Genomic DNA, 21668 nt, shown 5'->3' with positions numbered 1-21668 from the left:
AGATACTCTAGGAAGTAGACCTAGATTATTGAAAATGTGGCATAAACAGGTTTTAAGTTGTTCAAATCCAAAATATAGAGGTGTATTATCATAGATGAAGGTCTTGGCTGTGCAGTGAATGTATTGGCCAAGCTCCCCATGTTTTACATTTTTCATAAAATGGGCTCGCTCTTGGTTTTGTCACCAGCGTCAGACAGAATTAGAAATTAAAAAAAATAGTTTTACTGTATTTAAGTGAATTACTTTACATAATTGTATATACTTATTGGAAGCATATTCTTAAAACTTGTTAAAAACATGTAAAACACATGCTTTTTTGTGAACTACATAAGATGTCACCACCGTCAGGTTTTGTGACAAAAAACCCTCCAAATGCACCTCAGTGGAGGCTGGAGTGTAAGTTTGGGTCACAATTATTACTAACATGTCTGGTAATGTTTAATTTTAATTTAGTAAAAGTATGGAACAAGATGATGAGCGGAACAAAATCTGACGGTGGTGACATCTGACGGTGTGAGACAAAAAAACACTCTTTTACATATTATGCATTTTTTGCTCACATTAGCCACTTCCTTTTCGCTCTGTTTCTTAGGGGCTTCATGCCGCTTCTGAAAAAGTATATATAATTAACATTAATGTAACATAATAGTATTAAAACCCCCGACGGTGTTGACAGTTTATGGTTGGGACAGTACCAGTGTCCAAACAAATTAAGAAATTGAGGAGAAATTAGTAAACTTAAAGGCGCTTCAGTGATGGTGAAGTATTCAGTAGAGCTTAAGGTTTGAAAAGGGGTCCTAAGTAATGACAATGACCTTGTGCATACCTGATTTTATTGTCTTTTTAAAAAAATCTGACGGTGGTGACTAATATGCTGGACAGACTTTGAGCAATCAGAAAATAGTAGTAAATATTGCTTTACACACACTATGTGCATATTTGCAGAACCACTTCAATATGGACTTTCACATCATGGTGATATTATTCAATAATATCAGTGATTTTTACATTTTAAGTCAATTGAAATGATGATGTCTTTCCTTGGGACAGCTGTTTTTACAGGGTGTGGGCAGGTTTGTTAACCTGGCTCTCACTCAGATGGATTGTCATCCATCTGGAATTATGATGGTAACCTTGCTGTTCTAGCCCGTGGGTGTATTCAAAAAAAGCTCGAACGTGATTGGAGACAGTGACGTACTACTTCAACCAGTCACATCGAAGCGGCCCGTGACGTAGTTTTCAGCGACGCGAGATAGAAGCCACCACAGACCTGTGGAAGCCACAACAGAGCAGTTAGCATGTTGACAGTAGTTCCAGCCCAGCTAGCATGTGTATAGTGGATCATTGCTGGCGTTTGAACGGCAAGCCGCCTGTGGTATGCCACCTGTGTCCGACATCAGACCACTGACGGTTACAAAACACACAAGGCATCAGTGGATTTTGGTTGGCAATCCGACATAGTGCACGAGTACTCTGCAGGGTCCAAACAGCGGCATGCTAGCTGACAATCCATCTGCGTGAGAGCCAGGTTACATGCTACCAGCCCCTAGCACCAATGGAGGAGGACCGCCTACTCATTTGGTGCCAGCATCGTTTGCATCAGATAAATCACAACAAAGATATGGTAAGTTAGATGTCTTGAAATGGCTATATTTTCTTTTAGTGAACACATCATGGGCATGGGTTTGTCCGTTTCTGACGGGGTGATACATATTGCAGACAAAATGGACGTCTGCTTGCCTGCACAACCAATGTGACATATATTGATGAATAAAACTTAATCAAGTATGTGTATTTCGCTGAAAATGATTGACCAGCGATAAAATGTTATTCAGACAAAATTGCCAGCCATATGAAAACAATGCAGCCTCAACAGCATGCAGTTGCTACTAGCATTATTGGTTGTGTTCTGGTCACCGTTAGGCATGCCAATTTACCTATGATAATACAGTAAACCGTTTACAGTCCCATACGTTTTGTATATCCTACCATGAGAGAAATATACACCAGGATTGCATTAACTACTCCCGGTGTGCACGATTAACTTCGGGTCTGATTAACTTGGATGGCATAAAGAGCTGTTCACGTCAGACGAGACAGGATGGGGCGTCTTGAGTTCTATTATACACTTTGGAAACTGCATTACGGTTCGACGAGAGGAGCATGCCGTCGCACTTTTGCCGTTGTTATTGTGCGCGATTGTATTCTCAAACACTTCAGCTGTGGTCAATTCAAATAGTCGATTCGTGAGTGTGCTAAGCACTTCGATAAGTTGTAGGTGACCATCCCTAGTTGATCGGACGACCCAAAGTTAATCGTGCTCACCGTCATAAGCTGGGACACACACACACACACGCTGTGCCATTGTTAATTGATCAATGGTGATGTCTTTTCTCTCTCTCTCTCCATTATTAGGTGACCCAAGACCCACGGTTATATAAGGTATGTCTGATTTATTACATCCATTGCTAGGTCAGAGGCAAAGAGTACATTACTGAAGCAAGCAAAGCCGTATTGTTAAGGGGTGTAAAACCCATTTGTGTAAACAATTAGTTTTTTTTCATCGGGGTGGGGATGTGAAATGACTGAGAACCTATTATCAAGGTAAATAGGACCCTTGCTGACCTCACCTGTACCTGTGCCCTCGGAAGGTATCCAATGTTACAGGTTTGAATTCTTAGTAAGAGTAACTGAAAAGTATATGTGCTGTCCTGCACCACTATCCACCTAAACCTACATTAATTTCTCAAGAGACTGTCTCATAACATTACAGTTGACAGACGCTTTTGATCAAAGTGATGTACAAGGGCAGTAATGCAAAATGTGGGTGGAAAATACTCTGTACACAGAGTAAGTAGCATACACTGTTGTTAATGAACTTTAAGTCACCTAGAAATATTTTAAAATGTGTTGCAATCAATTCCCGTGTTGTTTTTGTTCAAAACCTTGTATGTAGCCACAATTGTCACACATAACCTTCTGAAATGTTTGTCTAATATACTTCTATACTTCCTTTGTCTGTGTCTGACGCCAGGAGGTGTATGAAGAAACGACAGCATAGAGGACCCAGCACATCCCCTCACAGATTCCATGCCTTTCAAAATATTAAAACAAGATTTCAAGGCATTTTCCTTAAAGAACTTGCAACATTTCAGGAGTGCGTCACCATTTGGGTTTTCATTTTGTACAATACATCACCTAACACCAAGAACGCTACATTTTGTAAGCTATGTTTCTTGCATTGCCAGTAACCAATATTTAAAAGAAAAAAGAATGTGTATATATAAATTGATATCTTATTTGTCATTATTTACCCTTTCATTACTGTACATTGAAAAAAAATAGACAGCGTTTTCTTTTCACAATAAAATTGTATTTACATATGTTCCAATTACTTGTGTACACCATTATTTACACCATTTGTTCAATATTCGATTCGATATTGTGACAAGATTCCACTTCTTTGTTCCTAATGGATGATGGTTAGATTCTGAACTAATGCTGTGTTACATGTTCCATTATGTCTATGAATCTGTCATTAGGGAGAGTCAGTCACAAAAAGCCTCGCTCACAACCAGTAGCATGAAGTACCTTAAAACCATAGGTTGTTTTGTAACTGATGTCAAATGTAAGGACTGTTGTTGACTGCTGCCTCATTAGGCTTTGTCCCAAACCCAGAGCAGACAGTCTCGTTAATGAAAGTGGCACATCTGGTATTTAAGTACACATGTTCTGTACAGCTGTCAGCAGACCATGATAACATTTCCAACTCTTCAGTAATGTCTAGATCTTGGTGGGGTAGTGTAGTGTAGATTCTATACACATGTGGTTGTACAGGCGCATTTTGAAACAGGCTCAACACAGAAGACCAAAGAAATGGAATTGTGGTAGGTGCAACACGTATGACCTGGCTGGCTCCAAACTTGTGGTGCGCATGCTCTTCGCCAGCCATTACTGAACTCACTGTCTTGTCTACCTAGAGTGTTCATTTGATGGTTTACAACAGTACAAGTGAGGGAAGAGCCTAATTCAATTTCCACTGTACATGTGTAGCAGCTGGATGACCCGGTCGGTGATGACAATCCCAGCAGACGCTGCCAACGCCATGACTTGCCTACCTGAAAACAACACACAATGTTAAAATAGAATCGGCAAACAAGGCAACTGTAATTCTAAAGACTCTATAGGCCTAGTATCTGCATTTTAATTCATACCTATTTAAGGCTAAGACCTGAACAGCAGTAGGCTACTATTACTTAGTTTTAAATTTACTGCTGACCGAAAGGGAGACTTGGGGTCCTTGCCAGTAGCTGGTGAGTGACAGGCCTCACCCTGTTTTTATTCCAGTACCCTCTTGTGTAAATTCTGTTTCCACACAAAGTAGGTCTCTTAACCATGCAAAATCTGTGATTACTTTAGTCTTTACCATCGAAACAGGTTAACAACTAGGGCAGAAAGTGAAAAGGGGAAGCCCACAGACCTATATCAATATGTATAGGTCTGTGGGGAAGCCATCCTGGTGAGTTTGAAGTCAGAATGTCGTCGTGAAATAAACATTCCATCTCTCACATGCCGACGTTTTGGGACATGCTGCATTGGCAGCGATCACGGGGATAGTACATTTAATTTAACACGAACTTAGCATAAACAAATTGGTCTGAATGTGACATCTTGGCATACTATTATGATCAACAGCACTCAGTCACCATAGCATGCGAGGTCTGGAAATGAGGCTTGTACAATATTGAATTACCGGCACTATGGGGGCATTCACAGTTGTAGCCTACCATGTCAGTCATTGTTTCACACACATCAAAAACACGTTAGAAACAACCAAGAGGTTTTCACTCACCATTTATATGTGGCATGGACCTCTCGACTAAAATCCCCACTTAAAGTTGGTCTTGTAAACAGTTGAGGACTGAACATCGCTGAGCTCTGCTCATTCTCCTTCAGTGGATCATTGGAAGAAGAGCGAGAACGTTCTTGCCACCAACTAATTCCTTGTTTTCTGTTCTCTTTCAAATAATGAATGTTTGGTAGTTTTGATAACACTTGAAATCGCGGAGTTCATACAATATGCAGGCCGCCGTTGTTGTGCTAGCCACTGACTGTGGGGTGTGCTAGCAGCACTACAGTGTTGTCGCGCAAGATGCTACGTCATACCCGTCACCTCACTCCACGATGATTGACATTGACATTATCCAATGGTCGAGGCACGTTTATTTTCTACTCGAGGACTTCAGGCTCGACAAGGCTGAACCAGACCCCTGTGCGAGCTCACGAAGTGTAACGAAGATGCACGAAGCACTCGGGGTCTCGCGAGAGCCAGGCTACAGGTTTATAGCCATGAAAAGTAATACAATTACACTTAAATATTTCAAACGACTGTACATTTGTGTAACAGACCCCTGGGTCTTTACCTGGATTCATTTTGTTCATGAAAATATAATTTATTTTCATCAGAATTGGATGTTTATTGCAGAGACATGGTTTAGCCGCTTTCTCAAGAATCAGTGATATACAATTTTTTTTATTCAAGCCAAACATTTTTCAAACGTAGCAGGCCACGTTGCCTTCACTCTAGGCCACTTTCTGCAAAATGAACATTGCCCAAACTTAAAGAAGAAACTATAATTATAACAGCTCTATGACCAGTCACAGTAGATTCTTGTTATATATACCCGTAACTAGTGACAGGAATTTTTATTCTGGTGGGTACACAGTAATTTTTCAAAAAGTAAAATTCTGATAAGAAAAGGTAAAATATGATACAGAGGTGCAATTTAAGTCAAAATAATATGATCTGGTTTTATTTGGTGTGTTTATTTAACATGTTTATGAAGAATTTGCAAACAAAAACGGTGTGGTGCATTATGGTAAAATGTAGGTTCATTTCCTACTTTCTGCCGTTGAGTTGCACTCATGGCTGTAACTACCATTGAGATCACAAAGGTCATGATCATAGAGGGGGACAGGAGTGGTGGGAATAATTTGGGACTGGAAGCGTCACGTTTTGTGGATATACATTTCGCAGTCGGAGATGACTGCATAGGCCCAGTTTATACTGTGGATATGGCTAATAATAAACTTGAACTTGTACTTGAACTTGAACTTGGTGCTGTGTAAGAATGACAATGGAAATGTCATGTTCCACTAACTGTTTTGCCATATGCCCGTTTGGAAATAGTATCATAGATAATATCTTTCAGTTGAAAACCCGTTTAGTGCAGTATCATCTTTCTGGTGAAAAAAAAACACCTGAATACCTGAAACTGAGGTTTCAGATTTGTTTCCTTCACTGGTTAAGTCAAGAGTCCTTGTTGATTTTCGTTTTTATAAACTTATGAATGATTTGGAAACTTTTGAAGCAAGGTGCTGTTACAAGAAATGCTTTATACTCTGTATTGAATGATGCTCTGCACTTCAGCCATCTCCTGTAGATGAATCCATGTGTTGATTAGTATGTATTGCTTGATCCTGGCTAGCCGCCATGGAGTGATCGTATAACAACCTTATTGTAAATAAAGAACTTTTAAAATCTCAAATCTCAAATTCTCTCTCTCTCTCTCTCTCTCTCTCTCTCTCTCAACCAACACACCCCTACAAGACACCTTATCAGTCTATGAAACTGTCTCATTGTTGCTTGTGTTTCGCTATGGTGACTCATAGAGATATTAGGAATGTGGATTTACTTCCTTGAGTCACAAACACACACACACACACGTGCGCGCGCACACATGCACACACACTTGAGGAGGTAAAACCTACCTGTCAGGTGACACCAGGTTCATTCAACCAGGTAACTGCGACAACAGAGGAACGAAAGAATACAGAGGAGGGCAGGAAAAAAAGAATAATAAAAAAATAGAACAAAAGGTAAGCGAGGCAGTGATAGAGAGACGGGGAGAGAGAGAGAGTCATGAACCATCTCCGAACATTTATATGGACACTATACTGGATGACTTTCAGCATTTGTGGTAAGACAAATCTATCTATCTATCTATCTATCTATCTATCTATCTATCTATCTATCTATCTATCTATCTATCTATCTATCTATCTATCTATCTATCTATCTATCTATCTATCTATCTATCTATCTATCTATCTATCTATTGCAGTGGATGTTGGTGATGTTGAAAGATCAGAAAATGACACTCTGGGACAGTGTGCTGTTTGTAACATATGCATAACAGGGCAACAATGCAATTATGCAGGAAGCCGCTGAGAGAGCCTACGCACTCCCCAAGGGAGTGTTCTAATTAAGGAGGTCTGGTCAATGGACACAATCGATAGGGAAGAGACTGGAAGAGAGAGTACTCTCCTTATGTCTACCAGTGGCCCTGATGGCCTGATAAAAAGTTTACTTGAGGCGATTTAGGCATTTAATGTGAATTTCTCTACTTCAATTTGGCAACTGTGTGGCTGTTTAGCCATAAGGTGCTGTTCATTTGGTAATGATGAAATTGGATTCATGTTGTGGCATAACAAAAGTTTATTGGGGAGTTTATTTGGAGACCGTGATGTGTTGTCATGATAGAGTTTATTTTGAGTTTATGTTGTGTTGTAGTCATAGATAGGGGGAGTCTATTCGCGGACCGTGATGTGTAGCTGCTTTGCCATAAACTGCTGTTCATTTGGAAGCACGCTGTGGCACGATAGGAGTTTATTTGGGGTTTGTGGTGTGTTGTGACTGGGGAGTTTATTTTGGCTTCATTATGTTTTGTTGTGATTTTATTGGGGAATTTATTTGGGTGTCATGATGGGATGATGAGGCAGGGGAGGGGGTGCAATTCAGCTTTGGTGTTTAGAGTTTATTTTTGGTTCGTGATGTGTTGTTGTGATATACAGTGAGTCCAATATGTATTTGATCCCTTGCTGATTTTGTTGGTTTGCCTACTAACAAAGACATGATCAGTCAATAAATGTTATGATAATATGTATTCTAATATGGAGAGACAGAATATCAAAAAGAAAATCCAGAAATTAACTGAAGAGAATATATATTAATTTATTTCAATTTCATCGAGCAAAATAAGTATTTGATCCCCTGCCGACTGATTACAGTTCCGGGCCCACAGACCAGATGGGCACTTCCGATCAACTTGTCATCTGAATTAAAGACACCTGTACATACTAACATGCATAAAAGACACATTGAATCAGCAGAATCAGTCCATAGTATGAGTGAATCAGTCACACTCCAACCTCACCAGCATTGGAAAGACGAAAGAGTGGTTAAATGATATCAGGGACACGATTTTAGACCTGAACAACGATTAAATGGGCTGCAAAGTCACAAGGAAGAGACTGGGTATTAATGACCCAGCTGTTGATGCATTTCTTCCAAAATGTGAGGAATACAAAATGACTATCCATCAGCCTGTCTGGGGTTCTATAGGAGATTTGACCTTTTGTAGAGATTTGATAATCATGAGAACAGAAAGAAATCACCCTAGAGCTGTACGGGATGAACTAGGCAATGATATCAAAGCTACTGGGACCAAAATCACGGAGAAAACTACTGGTAGCACTTAATGCCACAGAGGTTTAAAATCCTGTAGTGCACACATGGTACCTCTACTTCAGAAGGAACCTGTGCAGTCCCACTTGAGGTTTGCCAACGGACATCAGACTGGTTTAGGATATGATAAGGAGGTGCTGTAGTCAGATGAAACCAAAATCAAGCTGTTTGGCATTATCACAATTCAATGTGTTTTGAGAAAGAGTACTGCTGTCTATGATCCCAAGAACACCCTCCTCACCATCATGCATGAAAGTGGTATCAGTATGGTTTGAGGGTGTTTGTCTGGCCAAGGCTGGCTGAATGGATGGAGGGAGACATGTAATGTGCAATCCTGAGTGCAAACGTCCTTCCCTCCACCACTACACTGAAGGGTGGGCCATTTTTGGATCTCCCAACATGACAATAATACTCAACATAGAGTCAAAGCAACGAAGGAGTGGCTCAATAAGAAGCATATTAAAGTCGTGAAGTGGCCTAGACAGTCTCCAAATATTAACCATATAGTAATTCTATGGAGAGAACTGAACCTCCCATTTGCCAAGCTACAGCCACAAACTATTAATGTTTTAGAGATAATGTGCAAAGAAAAATGGGCAAAAATAGTTTCTACTATATGCACAAACATTGTCATCAACTAAAAGAAGCATCTGACCTCAGTGCTAGACAACTAGGGCTTTGCCACAAAGCACTTTATCCTCTTTAGCTAGAGGGGTCAAATACTTATTTGCCTAAATTAAATACAAATAAATTAAAATATATTATTTTAAGTTATTTTCTGGAATTTCTTTTTGATATTCTGTCTCTCCATGTTTGAATACATATTATCATAAATTTATAGACTGATCATGTCTTTATTAGTGGGCAAACCGGCAAAATCAGCAAGGGATCAAATACATATTGGACTCACTGTAGATGTATAGCGGTTTAGCCATAATCTGCTGTTCATTTGGTAAGGATGCATTTGGATTTATGTAGTAGCACGATATGACTTTATTGGGGAATTTATATTGGAGTTTAAAGCGATGGTTCGGAGTAGAATCACCCTAATGCCATTTGAACCGTGACACCCATCCACCTTTACACCCGAAGTGTTTTCTGCCGCAGGCTTACATCAACAGAGTTGCCGTGTTATTCGGGGGGGCAATCGCTATTCCGACATACCGCTATTCCGACATACCGCTATTCCGACAGTCGACTTACCGTAGGGTTAGGGTTAGGGTTAGGGTTAGGGTCAGGGTTAGGGTTAGGGTAACTGTATGCACTCTCCCTAAACTTAGTAAAAGCTGAGCAACGTAGCACAAACCAAAGAAATTGCATAACTCGCGCCGGTATTCCGACAATAGACATCAATGTCGGAATAGCGACATGTCGGAATAGCGCCACGTAACCGTTATTCGATGTTTATTCCGGATAGCTTGACTCAAGCGCATATGGATCCTGGGCACCGTCTCCAAACTTTACCCACAAAAATAACATGTCATGACACCAAACTTCTACAGTATAACAAATGTGGTTTGTACTCACAAAAAGATGAATTTGAAACTTTGTACATAGTCCAGGAGTTTATAGTAACAACACACGAGACGATTAGCTTTTCTGCTGCTAAACATCCGTCGACGTCACTTCCTCCAGCTGGGACTGTCCACAGCATGGCATAATATTGCCGGAAGCGATTGCCGACACATAGCCAGATAGCTAAGGACTGGACCATTTTTTGCTGCCATTAAAATACTTCTATTTATTAAACGTGGTAAAATTTAAATCCAAAGTGGTTAATTTCTAGTTGTAGCGCAAGCTGTCTTTTTGAGTTTTCCGCCTTCCGGACTCACGTGTATTTGTTTCCATCAACAAAGTCCCAGCTGGAGGAAGTGACGTCGACGGATGTTTAGCAGCAGAAAAGCTAATCGTCTCGTGTGTTGTTACTAATAAACTCCTGGACTATGTACAAAGTTTCAAATTCGTCTTTTTGTGAGTACAAACCACATTTGTAGAACTGTAGAACTGTAGAACTTTGGTGTCATGACATGTTATTTTTGTGGGGAAAGTTTGGAGACGGTGCCCAGGATCCATATGCGCTTGAGTCAAGCTATCCAGAATAAACATCGAATAACACGGCAACTCTGTTGATGTAAGCCTGCGGCAGAAAACACTTCGGGTGTAAAGGTGGATGGGTGTCACGGTTCAAATGCCATTAGGGTGATTCTACTCCGGACCATCGCTTTAAGTGTGCTGTTCTGATAGATTGGAACATTTATTTGGGGCTGATGGCGTGTTGTTGTGATTGGAGAGTTTATTTGGACTTGATTTATTGGGTGTTTATTTGGAAAGTTGATTTGGAGTTTGTGATGTGTTGTCTTGATAGATGGAGGAGGTTATTTGGGGGCAGCTTAGCCATAAGCTTTTCATTTGGTAATTATGCTTTTGGATTCATGTTGTGGCATCCATTGTCCTTCTCTAAAAAAATCTGTCCTCAGCTTTCAGTGGCATTGTCAGAACATTAGGAAACAAGTTTTGGCCTAAGGTAATTTTGTATGTGACTTCAGAGACACATAATTTGCAACAATGAATTTGTCCATTGCAGCCTTGCTGAGGCACCCTCAGATAATCACCTATTCTCCAAATGCCAAATCAAATTTTGGAGGACCATCAGATCGATACCCTGACATGGTCAGCCCAAACTCCAGGCCCGAACCGCCTTGAAAACCTCTGGAATGTGATCAAGAAGAAGCTGGATGGTAAAAAGCCATCATCCCAAGCACAGCAACTTGAATTCTTGCACCAGGCTTGAAATAAAGTCATCCAAAAACAATGCAAAGGAATAATGGAATGCATACCAAAACGCATGAAAGCTGTGACTACAAATAGGGCTTATTCCATCAAATATTGAAATTTAAATTTGTGTTATTTTGGCCATGTTGAGATTTTCTGCAAATGAATTATCTAAATTACAATATTTTCTTTCGAGATTCGGAGGAAATGTTGTCGGTAGTTTATAGAATGAAATGACAATGTTTTGTTTTATTCAAGCCCATACCTATCAGAAAAACTGAAAATTTCGAAGTGGTCTCTCAATTTTTGCCACGGCTGTATTTGGACTTCATGATGTGTTGTCGTGATAGATTATAGAGTTTATTGGGGAGTTTATTTGGGGTTCATGAGCTATTGTAAGTTATTGTGGAGTTTATCTCGTGATGTGTTATCTTGATAGATGGGGGATTATTTATTTGAGGTTTGTGATGTGTTGTGATGACTGTGGAATCAGGGTTTGGGTTCAGGTTGTGGTATGGTAGGGGGAGTGTTATTGGGCTTTGTGTACAGGTGGTGATATGATGGGGGGCTGTGATGTTATTGGGCTTTGTGTACGGGTTGTGATATGGTAGGGGGTGTTATAGATAGTGTGTTGTGATATATTGGATATACTAGGGTGTTTGGGATCACGTTGTTTGGTGATGGGGGGTGTTATTGGATGATAGGGGATGTTGTTGGGCTTTGGGATCAGGTTGTGTGGTGATGGTGGGGGATGTTATTAGATTGTGGGCTTAGTTTGTGTGGTGGTGGTGGAGGGGGAATTATTGGGCTTTGGGTTTAGGGTTTTGGGTGATGGGGGGAAGGTGGATGTTATTGGGTTTAGGTTCAGGTTGTGTTGTGATAGGGATTGTTTTTGCATGATGGGGCAGGGGGTGTTATTGGGTTTTGGGTTGAGTTTTTTTGGCGATGGGGGGTGTTATTGGTGTATTGCCATGATAGATTGGGCATACTGGGGAGTCTAGGTTCAGATGGTGGTGGTGGTTGTGAGGGGTCATGTTACGATGTGATTTGCAAATATCATGTACATGGTGGCAAGGTATCGTGACAGTTCTTTTTGGAGTATGATGTTATTATGTACATGGTGGTATGGTATTTTGACAGTTCTTTTGAAGTATGATGTCATCAATGTACATGGTGATATGTTGGTAGGCTATGTTATGATGTGGGGTTATTATCATCAGTAAGGTGGTGTGGCATGGAGAAGCAGTTCTTTTTGAACTATAATGGTTACTGTGGACATGGTGGTATGGTATTGTGACCGTTCTTTTGGAAGTGTAATGAATATTGTGGACATAGTAGTGGTATGGTATCGTGACCTTTCTTTTGGAAGTATAATGGTTATTGTGGACATGGTGATGTAATGGTATTTTATGTGGGGTTGTTATCTGAATGGTGGTTTGGTATGGCGATGTATTTCAGGGTTGTTATCTTAAGGATGATATGGTGGTATGGTGATGCCGTTTTTTTCTGAAGTGTGACGCGCTTCAGGTCAAAATATGATGGTGAGGGGGGGGTTATCTGAATGGTCATATGGTGTTATGGTATGACTGAAGTCAAAGTCAAAGTGTACTTTATTGTCAAAAATGTATGTAACAGGGTTAACACAGAAGAATGAAATTGTGTTTGTCTCCAAAGTGCAATATTAACTGACACATAGAGAGGACATTGACACAATGGTATGGAGACGTGGTTCTTTTGGAGTATGATACTGTAGTCCTTGCTCCCACAAATTGTTGCTGTCTTTCTTGTTGTCTTTCTTGTTTCCTTTCTTTTTACTTTTATATTTTAGCACATTGAATTGCAAATGGAATTGTTTTTTTACTTCTTTAAAAAGTCTCAGAGCCTGTTAACGTATATGGATATATTTTTGGTAAATGCATTGGTTTGGACCTCTTGTTAACATGAAAATGGAGATTTAGAAATGTTTTTTTATATTCATCCACGTGCCATATTTTTATGAACAAAGAGATACAAATATCTGCATAGGTGAGTGAGTTCAATACCCCATTGGGCACACAGACACATGCGTTTGCACACACACACACGCACGCACACACACACACACACACACACGTTCGCACGCGCGCGCGCACACACACACACAAAGTTTATCTCAATCTCAAACCTTAGAGTTATGAAAGTCAGTTGGATCATGCAAAACATGTTTATCAATGCATTTACGTAATATGATGTAATGTCTGATTTTGTGTGCCTGTCTGTGTGTGTGTGTGTGCGTGTGTGTGTGTGTGTGTGTGTGTGTGTGTGTGTGTGTGTGTGTGTGTGTGTGTGTGTGTGTGTGTGTGTGTGTGTGTGTGTGTGTGTCTGAGAAAAGGTATGTTTTTCCATCTGAAAAAAAAGCAGTCTGATTTTTTTTTAAAGCCTCTTTGCCCTTCCATCTATTGAATTGCATTGATCCCACATGTTTCTTTAGTGGCATTTTCACTCTAGTCCCATTCAATTAGCCTATTTTTTTGTATTATAATTTTTCACAAACACAAATATTTGCATGAAGTGAGACATGCTATTTTGCTCTTTATAATTTTTTCAGCATCTCTTTGCGCTGATATGTTACAAACCGGACCTGAGTCCGAACAGTTATGAAAATCTCAATATTTGTCCTAGTATGACTGTACTTTACGTGTGTGTGTGTTTGTGTGTGTGTGTGTGTTTGTGTGTGCATGTGCGTGTGTTTGTGTGTTTAAGTAGAATACAGTAGTTCTGTGTGTGTGTGTGTGTGTGTGTGTGTTTAAGTGATACAATGCCCCCATGTGGTTCTTTTGCAACACTAAATGACGGTAATAGAATACAGTAGTTGTGTGTGTGTGTGTGTGTGTGTGTGTGTGTGTGTGTGTGTGTGTGTGTGTGTGTGTGTGTGTGTGTGTGGTGTGTGTGATGTGTGTGTGTGTTGTGTGTGTGTGTGTGTGTGTGTGTGTGTGTGTGTGTGTGTGTGTGTGTGTGTGTGTGTGTGTGTGTGTGTGTGTTTACTGGTCTTGTGACACACCTGATCTTTGCTTTTCACAGGTTGCCTGGGACAGGGTGAGTAGAACTTCTAAAAGCAAAACACACTGTATGTGTGTGTGTGTGTGTGTGTGTGTGTGTGTGTGTGTGAGAGAGAGAGAGAGAGAGAGAGAGAGAGAGAGAGAGAGAGAGAAGAGAGAGAGAGGAGAGAGAGAGAGAGAGAGAGAGAGAGAGAGAGAGAGAGAGAGAGAGAGAGAGAGAGAGAAAAAAAGAGAGAGAAAGAAGAGTTATTGACTGTATAATGTATGTTGTTCCCCAGGCAGTGAGTAGTGTGTGTAGTGTTTTGTGTGCTGTGCTGTGTCTAGTAATTTTGTGTTGTGTTGTGTTGTGTCTAGTAATTGTATTGTGTTGTGTTGTGTTCTGTAGTGTCTTGTGTGTGTAGTGTGTCGAGTTGTTAGGTGTGTTGTGTGTAGGGATGGTACAAACCGCACCGAAAACCGAAACCGTACAATTCACACACCATACCGAACCGTGAAATGCAGTCCGTGGCAAACCGCAATTCATGTACTGCCCAGAAAAATATATAAAGTAGAGGTTCTAGGAGTATCTTATCCAGTCTCTCTGATTAACACATTAACACATAAGACCAATCAGATGATGACACAATTAAAATCACACCATTTTCACATTATAAGCCTATACAAACCATATGTAGGATATTTAGTGATAAGTCTGATTCTATTAGCCACTTGAAAGAGGGCATTTGGAACACACAGACAGCGCACATCAGCTGACGACAGCTGATTCAACTTGCGCATCGTCACTTTATAATTGCAGTTATATGATTTAATATTCCCAGTGCACCATTTATCATGAACTACAAAAAAAAGAACCGTAGAGAACCGAAAACCGTGACCTTGATACCGTGATATGAACCGAACCGTGAATTTTGTGAACCGTTCCACCCCTAGTTGTGTGTATTGTGTGTTGTGTTTTTTTGTAGTGTGTTTTGTGTGTTTTGTTGTTTGTTTTGTGGTTATTAAAAAAATGAAGGGTTATATATGAAGGGTTCAGATGCAAACCCCCCTAAGTGCCTTTTCAGAAAATAATCTTAATTCATTTTTTATTTTATTTCCGGATCCGGAAAAGGCAGGATAATTGGGTTTTTCACAGGATCCGGAAGTTACCTAAAAATCAGGATCTGGTGCATCTCTAGTTTTTACCTAGCCTAGGCTTTTCAGTCAGTCTTTCACAACCCCAATCACTGCATGGAGTGAAAGTCCTTTGAAATCGGCCATTGCAGGCAGTTTGTCAGTAAGCCCATGAATCTAAAAAGTAGTTTGAGCCAACGTAATAAAAAGGGCCCACGTGTGCGAGTAGACTGTGTTTCAACCCTTTCGTAGGATCCGGTATCCGGTTCCGGATCCGGCAGGATCTTAAGCAGTGGATCCGGTATCCGGCAGGATCCGGTGCATCTCTATTTTTTATTGAATACAAAGCTATTTGCATTGCATTGCATTGCATTGCATATTTTTTATTTTATTAATGTAATATAGCTATTTATATTTATTATCAAGTACATGAATGTAAACCGAACCAACAACGGGGTTCTCTAAAAATATAGAAGTGCAGGTCTTCAGAAATGGAGTTAGAGGGTTTTGCACCTGAACTCTTCATATATATATATATATATGGAATGCCGTTCAGGAAAAAATAGAATATATGGATAGAAAAACCTGATATATATTTATAAGGAATCAAAAACTTGATATATATATATATATATATATATATATATATATATATATATATATATATATATATATATATATATATATATATATATATATATATATATATATATAATGAAAAACCTTGATATATATAAGGAATCGAAAACTTGATATATATAGTATATAGAAAAAAACTTCAGATATATGGAAAGGGAAACTCGATATATATGGAAAGAACATTTGCTTCATCTCATTTGCATTTACTTAGTGTTTTTGAGAAAAAGTTCAGTACAGCCCCATGGATCACCTATATCTCACCTAGCTCATATCTCTCAGCTAGGCCTATGTATTATCATCGGCAGTGGTGGCTCAGGTGGTAGAGGAGCTGTTTGGCAACTAGAAGCTTGCAGGTTCAAGCCCTGGTCTGCCTGACCCCATCAATGTGTCCTTGAGCAAGATACTTAACCCCAAGTTACTCCTGGTGACAGAATGCCACCTGTGTGTGAATGTGAGGTATGCAATGTAAAGCGCTTTGAATGCTTAAAGGAGTGGAAAGGTGCTACATAAATGCAGTTCATTTACCATGATCAGTATTCTCAAGATGTATTGCCCCTTTCACGTTGTGTGTAAGCACTGCAAGTCAAATATGTTTTGCCATGACATGGGCCTGATGAACTGGCGATGGTGAAAATTCAGATGGTCCCACATAATTGCACAGTGTGGAAGAAAACGTCCTTTGGCTCTCTTTTTTTGTTTTGTGGCTGCGTTATTGCACCAGGTGAGGAAACTAGATGTGTATCTTTTGCACAGGTTAAAAAGACATAGGCCCTGGCCCTGCTGTGGCCAACCGGTAGGGCACTCATCTCGATTCCCGGCCCAGGTCATTTGCCAATGCCAACCCCTCCCCGTCTCTCTCCCAATTCGCTTCCTGTCCATCTCTCAAGCTGTACTGTCAAATAAAGTTGTGAAAGACCAAACAAAAAACATAGGCCCACCACCCAGGTGCATACACACTGGGGAGAAAGTGCCTTGATCAGACATGGTGTGTGTTTGTGTGCGCACTGTTGTGTGTTCATTCCATATATATCGAGTTTCCCTTTCCATATACATATCAAGTTTTTTTTATATATACAGTGCCCTCCATAATTATTGGCACCCCTGGTTGAGATGTGTTTTTAGCTTCCAATTTTTTTTTTTTTTTCTAAATAATATGGGACCTTAATGGAAAAAAAGAGAAAAATCCAACCTTCAATACAAGTGCATTTATTCAGTGGGGAAAAAATCCCACATAAAGAAATAATTATTTGACATCAAATAATGTGTGTCACAATTATTAGCACCCCTGGTGTTAATATTTTGTACAACCCCCTTTTGCCAACAAAACAGCACCTAATCTTCTCCTATAATGTTTCACAAGATGGGAAAAGACAGAAAGAGGGATCTTCAGCCATTCCTCTTTGCAGAATCTCTCTAAATCATCCAGAGACCTGGGTCCTCTCCTCTGTACTCTCCTCTTCAGCTCACCCCACAGGTTCTCAATGGGGTTGAGGTCAGGGGACTGAGATGGCCATGGGAGGAGCTTGATTTTGTGTCTGGTGAACCATTTCTGTGTAGATTTGGCCATATGTTTAGGGTCATTGTCTTGCTGAAAGACCCAGTGACGACCCAGCTTCAGCTTTCGGGCAGAGGGCAACAGATTTTGATTTAAAATGTCCTGGTATTTCAAAGCATTCATGATGCCATGCACCCTAACAAGGTTCCCAGGGCCTTTGGAAGCGAAACAGCCCCACAGCATCACTGACCCACCCCCATACTTCACAGTGGGTATGAGGTGCTTTTCAGCATGCGCATCTTTCGTGGTACGCCAGACCCACTTGCCAAAAAGTTCAATCTTGGTCTCATCTGACCAAAGCACACGGTCCCAGTTGAAGCTCCAATACCGCTTGGCGAACTCCAGACGCTTGCGTTTATGATTGTGAGTGAGGAAAGGTTTTCTCCGTGCATGCCTCCCAAACAGCTTGTTGGCGTGTAGACAGCGCCTGATGGTTGATTTGGAGACTTTGTGACCCCAGGATGCTACCATTTGTTGTAATTCTGTAACAGTGAGCTTTGGAGATCTTTTGATTTCTCTTACCATCCTCCTCACTGTGCGTGGTGGCAAAATAAACTTGGGTCCTCGTCCAGGCTTGTTTACCACTGTTCCAGTTGTTTTGAACTTCTTAATTATTCCTCTCACAGTGGATATGGGCAGCTGCAGTTGAGTGGCAATCTTCTTGTAGCCTCTGCCTGACCTGTGAAGGTCGACGCACATCTGCCTCACTTGTATGCTGTGTTCCTTTGTCTTTCCCATGTTTAAGAGTGGATAAGAGAAATGGCCTCGGTGTCACGTCATATTTATACCCCAGGGAAACAGGAAGTGATGGATTACTAATTAAATGTTCCTACATACTCTGGTAAACTTTGTAAACTACTGTAGAAATGACAGAAATGCTTCAATTATATTTATTTCCTGGGAATTGTTAAGGGTGCCAATAATTGTGGAACAGGTGATTTAATGAAAAATAATTATTTTTTAGTCAGGGATTTTTTTATTTTCTTACAATTCATTTGAGTTGAAGGCTACACTTTCCTACAATTTTCAGTGTGACAGTATTCTTCTGCAATAAACACTGAATTTATTTTAAGGCTTTTAACACATCTCAACCAGGGGTGCCAATAATTATGGAGGGCACTGTATATACATTCCTTAGATGGAGAATAGTGAAAAGACAACATATCAAGTGTTAAAACCGAGAATAAATATTGTTTTAGGGGACATACAGTATGTACTCATTTCTAATTTGATAACTGCAACACGTCTCAAATAAGTTGGGACTGGGATCCGTGAAATGTTATAAACATCCAAATCAGAAAAAAACATCAAGGAAGAACATTTCAAAATGAATTGTACTGATGAACAGTTTGAGTGTCCAGGTATAAGACAATCACGGAGAGGCTGAGTCACTCAGAATTACAGATGCAGAGGGAACAATTACCATAGTTATTACATAAAGTTTTGAATTCCATTGATTTACCGTGATTGAATATATATGAGACATATTTTTGTCATTAAAATCAATGTATAGGTTCATGACATCATGAAATATATATTGGCTGTAGTCTCACTCTAGCACTCCGAGAATTACAGCTAGTGAAAACATGACCATATTAAGGACGCTTCATGTGTGCAAATGATAGAGGGGTTTAACATTCCCCTATAGAGCTTGAAAGTCTCGCCCCTTAGTTCCATGTTTCACGGGACCTAAGCTGACCATCTAACAACATGGTAGCGAGTAAATATCTTCTGATCTGTCACGATATGCGCTGGGATACAAATATGCTGTTTAAGAGGCTAGATAAAGATTATTCATGCAGAAGTATCAATGTTTTGTTCTGAGGCAGTCGGCATGAAAAATGTGAAGAAACACAGCTTTCTAAAAAGTTTAGGGGTTCGTACGAAAAAACAAGCAAAAATATCAGAAACAACATATACTGTATATATATAAATGTGTGTGTGTGTGTGTGCTACAGGTATGTGGCTTTATTGTGTAGTGAGTGTTATTATAGGGTGTTGTGTGTGTTTATTGTATTGTATTGTGTAGTGTGTGGGGTGTGCAAAAAGTGTGTGTATGTTCTTTATTGTGTTGTGTGTACTAACTGTATAGTGTGTGCTCACGCCTGTGTGTCTGTGTGTATTGTAAAGCGTGTGGTCGTGCCCCGCTGAACTCCAGGATTGTGGGAGGTCAGAACGCCCCCACTGGTGCTTGGCCCTGGCTGGCCAGTTTGCATGTCTCTGGGGTTCCCACGTGTGGAGGATCCCTGATCAACAGCCAGTGGGTGCTGGCAGCTGCCCAATGCTTCCCCAGGTAAAGATGCACACACACACACACACACACACACACACACACACACACACACACACACACACACACACACACACACACACACACACACACACACACACACACACACACACACACACACCATGGGTGCTGGCAAAGTGATCAATGTTTCCCCTGATGTATGTGCATCTGTGTATGTGCATTTGTGTGAGCCTGTGTGCGTGTACATAGTGTGACCCCTAGCAATGTATTTACATAAATGCGCGCACGTGTGTGTGTGTGTGTGTGTGTGTGTGTGTGTGTGTGTGTGTGTGTGTGTGTGTGTGTGTGTGTGTGTGTGTGTGTGTGTGTGTGTGTGTGTGTGTGTGTGTGGGTGTGTGTGTGTGTGTGTGTGCATGTGTGTGTCTAGTGTAAGCGCTAGCAATGTGGTCGTGTATGTAGGTCGCCAGATTGAGTCAGTTTCCGCCAGCAACCCAAATGAGGAGAGCAGGACAGTCAGCCAGATCATCGTCCATGAAAACTACGACTTCTTCACCGGAGAAAACGACATCGCTCTGCTGCAGCTCAGCTCCTCAGTTACCTTTACCGACCACATCCAGCCCGTCTGTCTGGCTGCCACAGGGAGTGTCTTCAGCAACGGCACTGTCAGCTGGGTTGCCGGGTGGGGAGTCACTGCAGAAGGAGGTACCATCATGTGTGTGTGTGTGTGTGTGTGTATGTGTAGTCTTGAACAGCGGGACCCTCAGGTGGGTTACTGGGTGTGGGGCAACACTGAGGAAGGAGGTACCATCATGGCATATGTGTGTGTGTGTACTACACCAATCCTACTTCGTGAGGCCACTGCTATTGGAACACACGCACATGCTGAGGCCCTCTCTCCATGTGGGGCCCAAGTCCTGGACCCACATGGTTTGACCCCTTTTGCTGGGGTAGTTATGTTGTTAGTGGTAAAAGTAAAAGTGTAAAAACATTTCCTCACTGACAGATTAAGGTTAGGGATGGGGGATCGGAAGGGCCCCACAAAGAGATAAAGGTGGTTCTGTGTGTGTGTGTGTGTGTGTGTGTGTGTGTGTGCGTGTGTGTGCGTGTTTGTGTGTTCCAGGGTCTCCTCCAAGTTCAGGAGCTCTGCAGGAGATCCAGGTTGCTGTGATTGAGAACTCCCAGTGTGACTCCCTGTATGGTGGAGGATTTGTCACCGACAACATGATCTGTGCTGGACTACTCTCTGGAGGGAAAGACGCCTGTCAGGTAATAATTAGGCAGTGGCGGACTTAGCAATTTGGGGCCTTAGACGAAACGTGTATCTCAACCCTTAAATCAACCCTTAAATCAGATATTTTATTCATCTGAAACACATAGGCTGCTTGATACAGCATCTTGTGTATCACAGATACAGAATTCAAAAACCAAGCTCTCCAAGCTACACAGTCAGTAGGCCTCATGACTTCAACATTAAGTGCTTGCACCAAGTTTTGTTTTAATTTAGACAGCATTCATATGGATTAAAGTTCTCCATCGCTACGACAGATTTCCGTCAACTGGATTTTTGTTTGGACAGATGGATAATATATGTCAATTAATTTACAATTTCTACTTTCCATCTGAACTCAAATGGAGAGCACTCCCGGTCATGAGAAGGGTACCAGAGGTGTGCGGATTTGGGTATACTGCTCCACTGGTGTGATACAATAGATTCATTCAACAGTTATGTTGAGCCATCCCCTGTTCTTTCGTGTTCCAAGAAAAGAACACAAGCAG

General features: G+C 40.8%; 1 protein-coding gene and 1 long non-coding RNA gene across 3 annotated transcripts in view; both read left to right on the top strand.

Annotated features, from left to right (window-relative positions):
- The first annotated feature begins 1293 nt into the window (after positions 1–1293).
- On the top strand, positions 1294–3314 carry LOC134456209 (uncharacterized). Its single transcript, XR_010036262.1, has 3 exons — positions 1294–1624; positions 2416–2442; positions 3035–3314. It is a non-coding gene; the product is annotated as an uncharacterized LOC134456209 (long non-coding RNA).
- A 3611-nt stretch (positions 3315–6925) lies between these two features.
- The window catches only part of LOC134456024 (serine protease 33-like), a 55078-nt gene continuing 40335 nt past the window's right edge, over positions 6926–21668 (top strand). For both annotated transcript variants that reach the window (XM_063207441.1, XM_063207449.1), the window contains exons 1-5: positions 6926–6980; positions 14360–14374; positions 19772–19934; positions 20320–20594; positions 21013–21158. In XM_063207441.1, coding sequence (XP_063063511.1) covers positions 6962–6980; positions 14360–14374; positions 19772–19934; positions 20320–20594; positions 21013–21158 — 618 coding nt within the window. In that variant the 5' untranslated portion in view covers positions 6926–6961. The remainder of the gene's footprint in view (positions 6981–14359; positions 14375–19771; positions 19935–20319; positions 20595–21012; positions 21159–21668) is intronic.

The sequence above is a fragment of the Engraulis encrasicolus genome, chromosome 1 (genome assembly GCF_034702125.1).
Source record: "Engraulis encrasicolus isolate BLACKSEA-1 chromosome 1, IST_EnEncr_1.0, whole genome shotgun sequence".
Classification (NCBI taxonomy): domain Eukaryota; kingdom Metazoa; phylum Chordata; class Actinopteri; order Clupeiformes; family Engraulidae; genus Engraulis; species Engraulis encrasicolus.
This window is presented reverse-complemented; position numbering and strand designations above follow the sequence as displayed.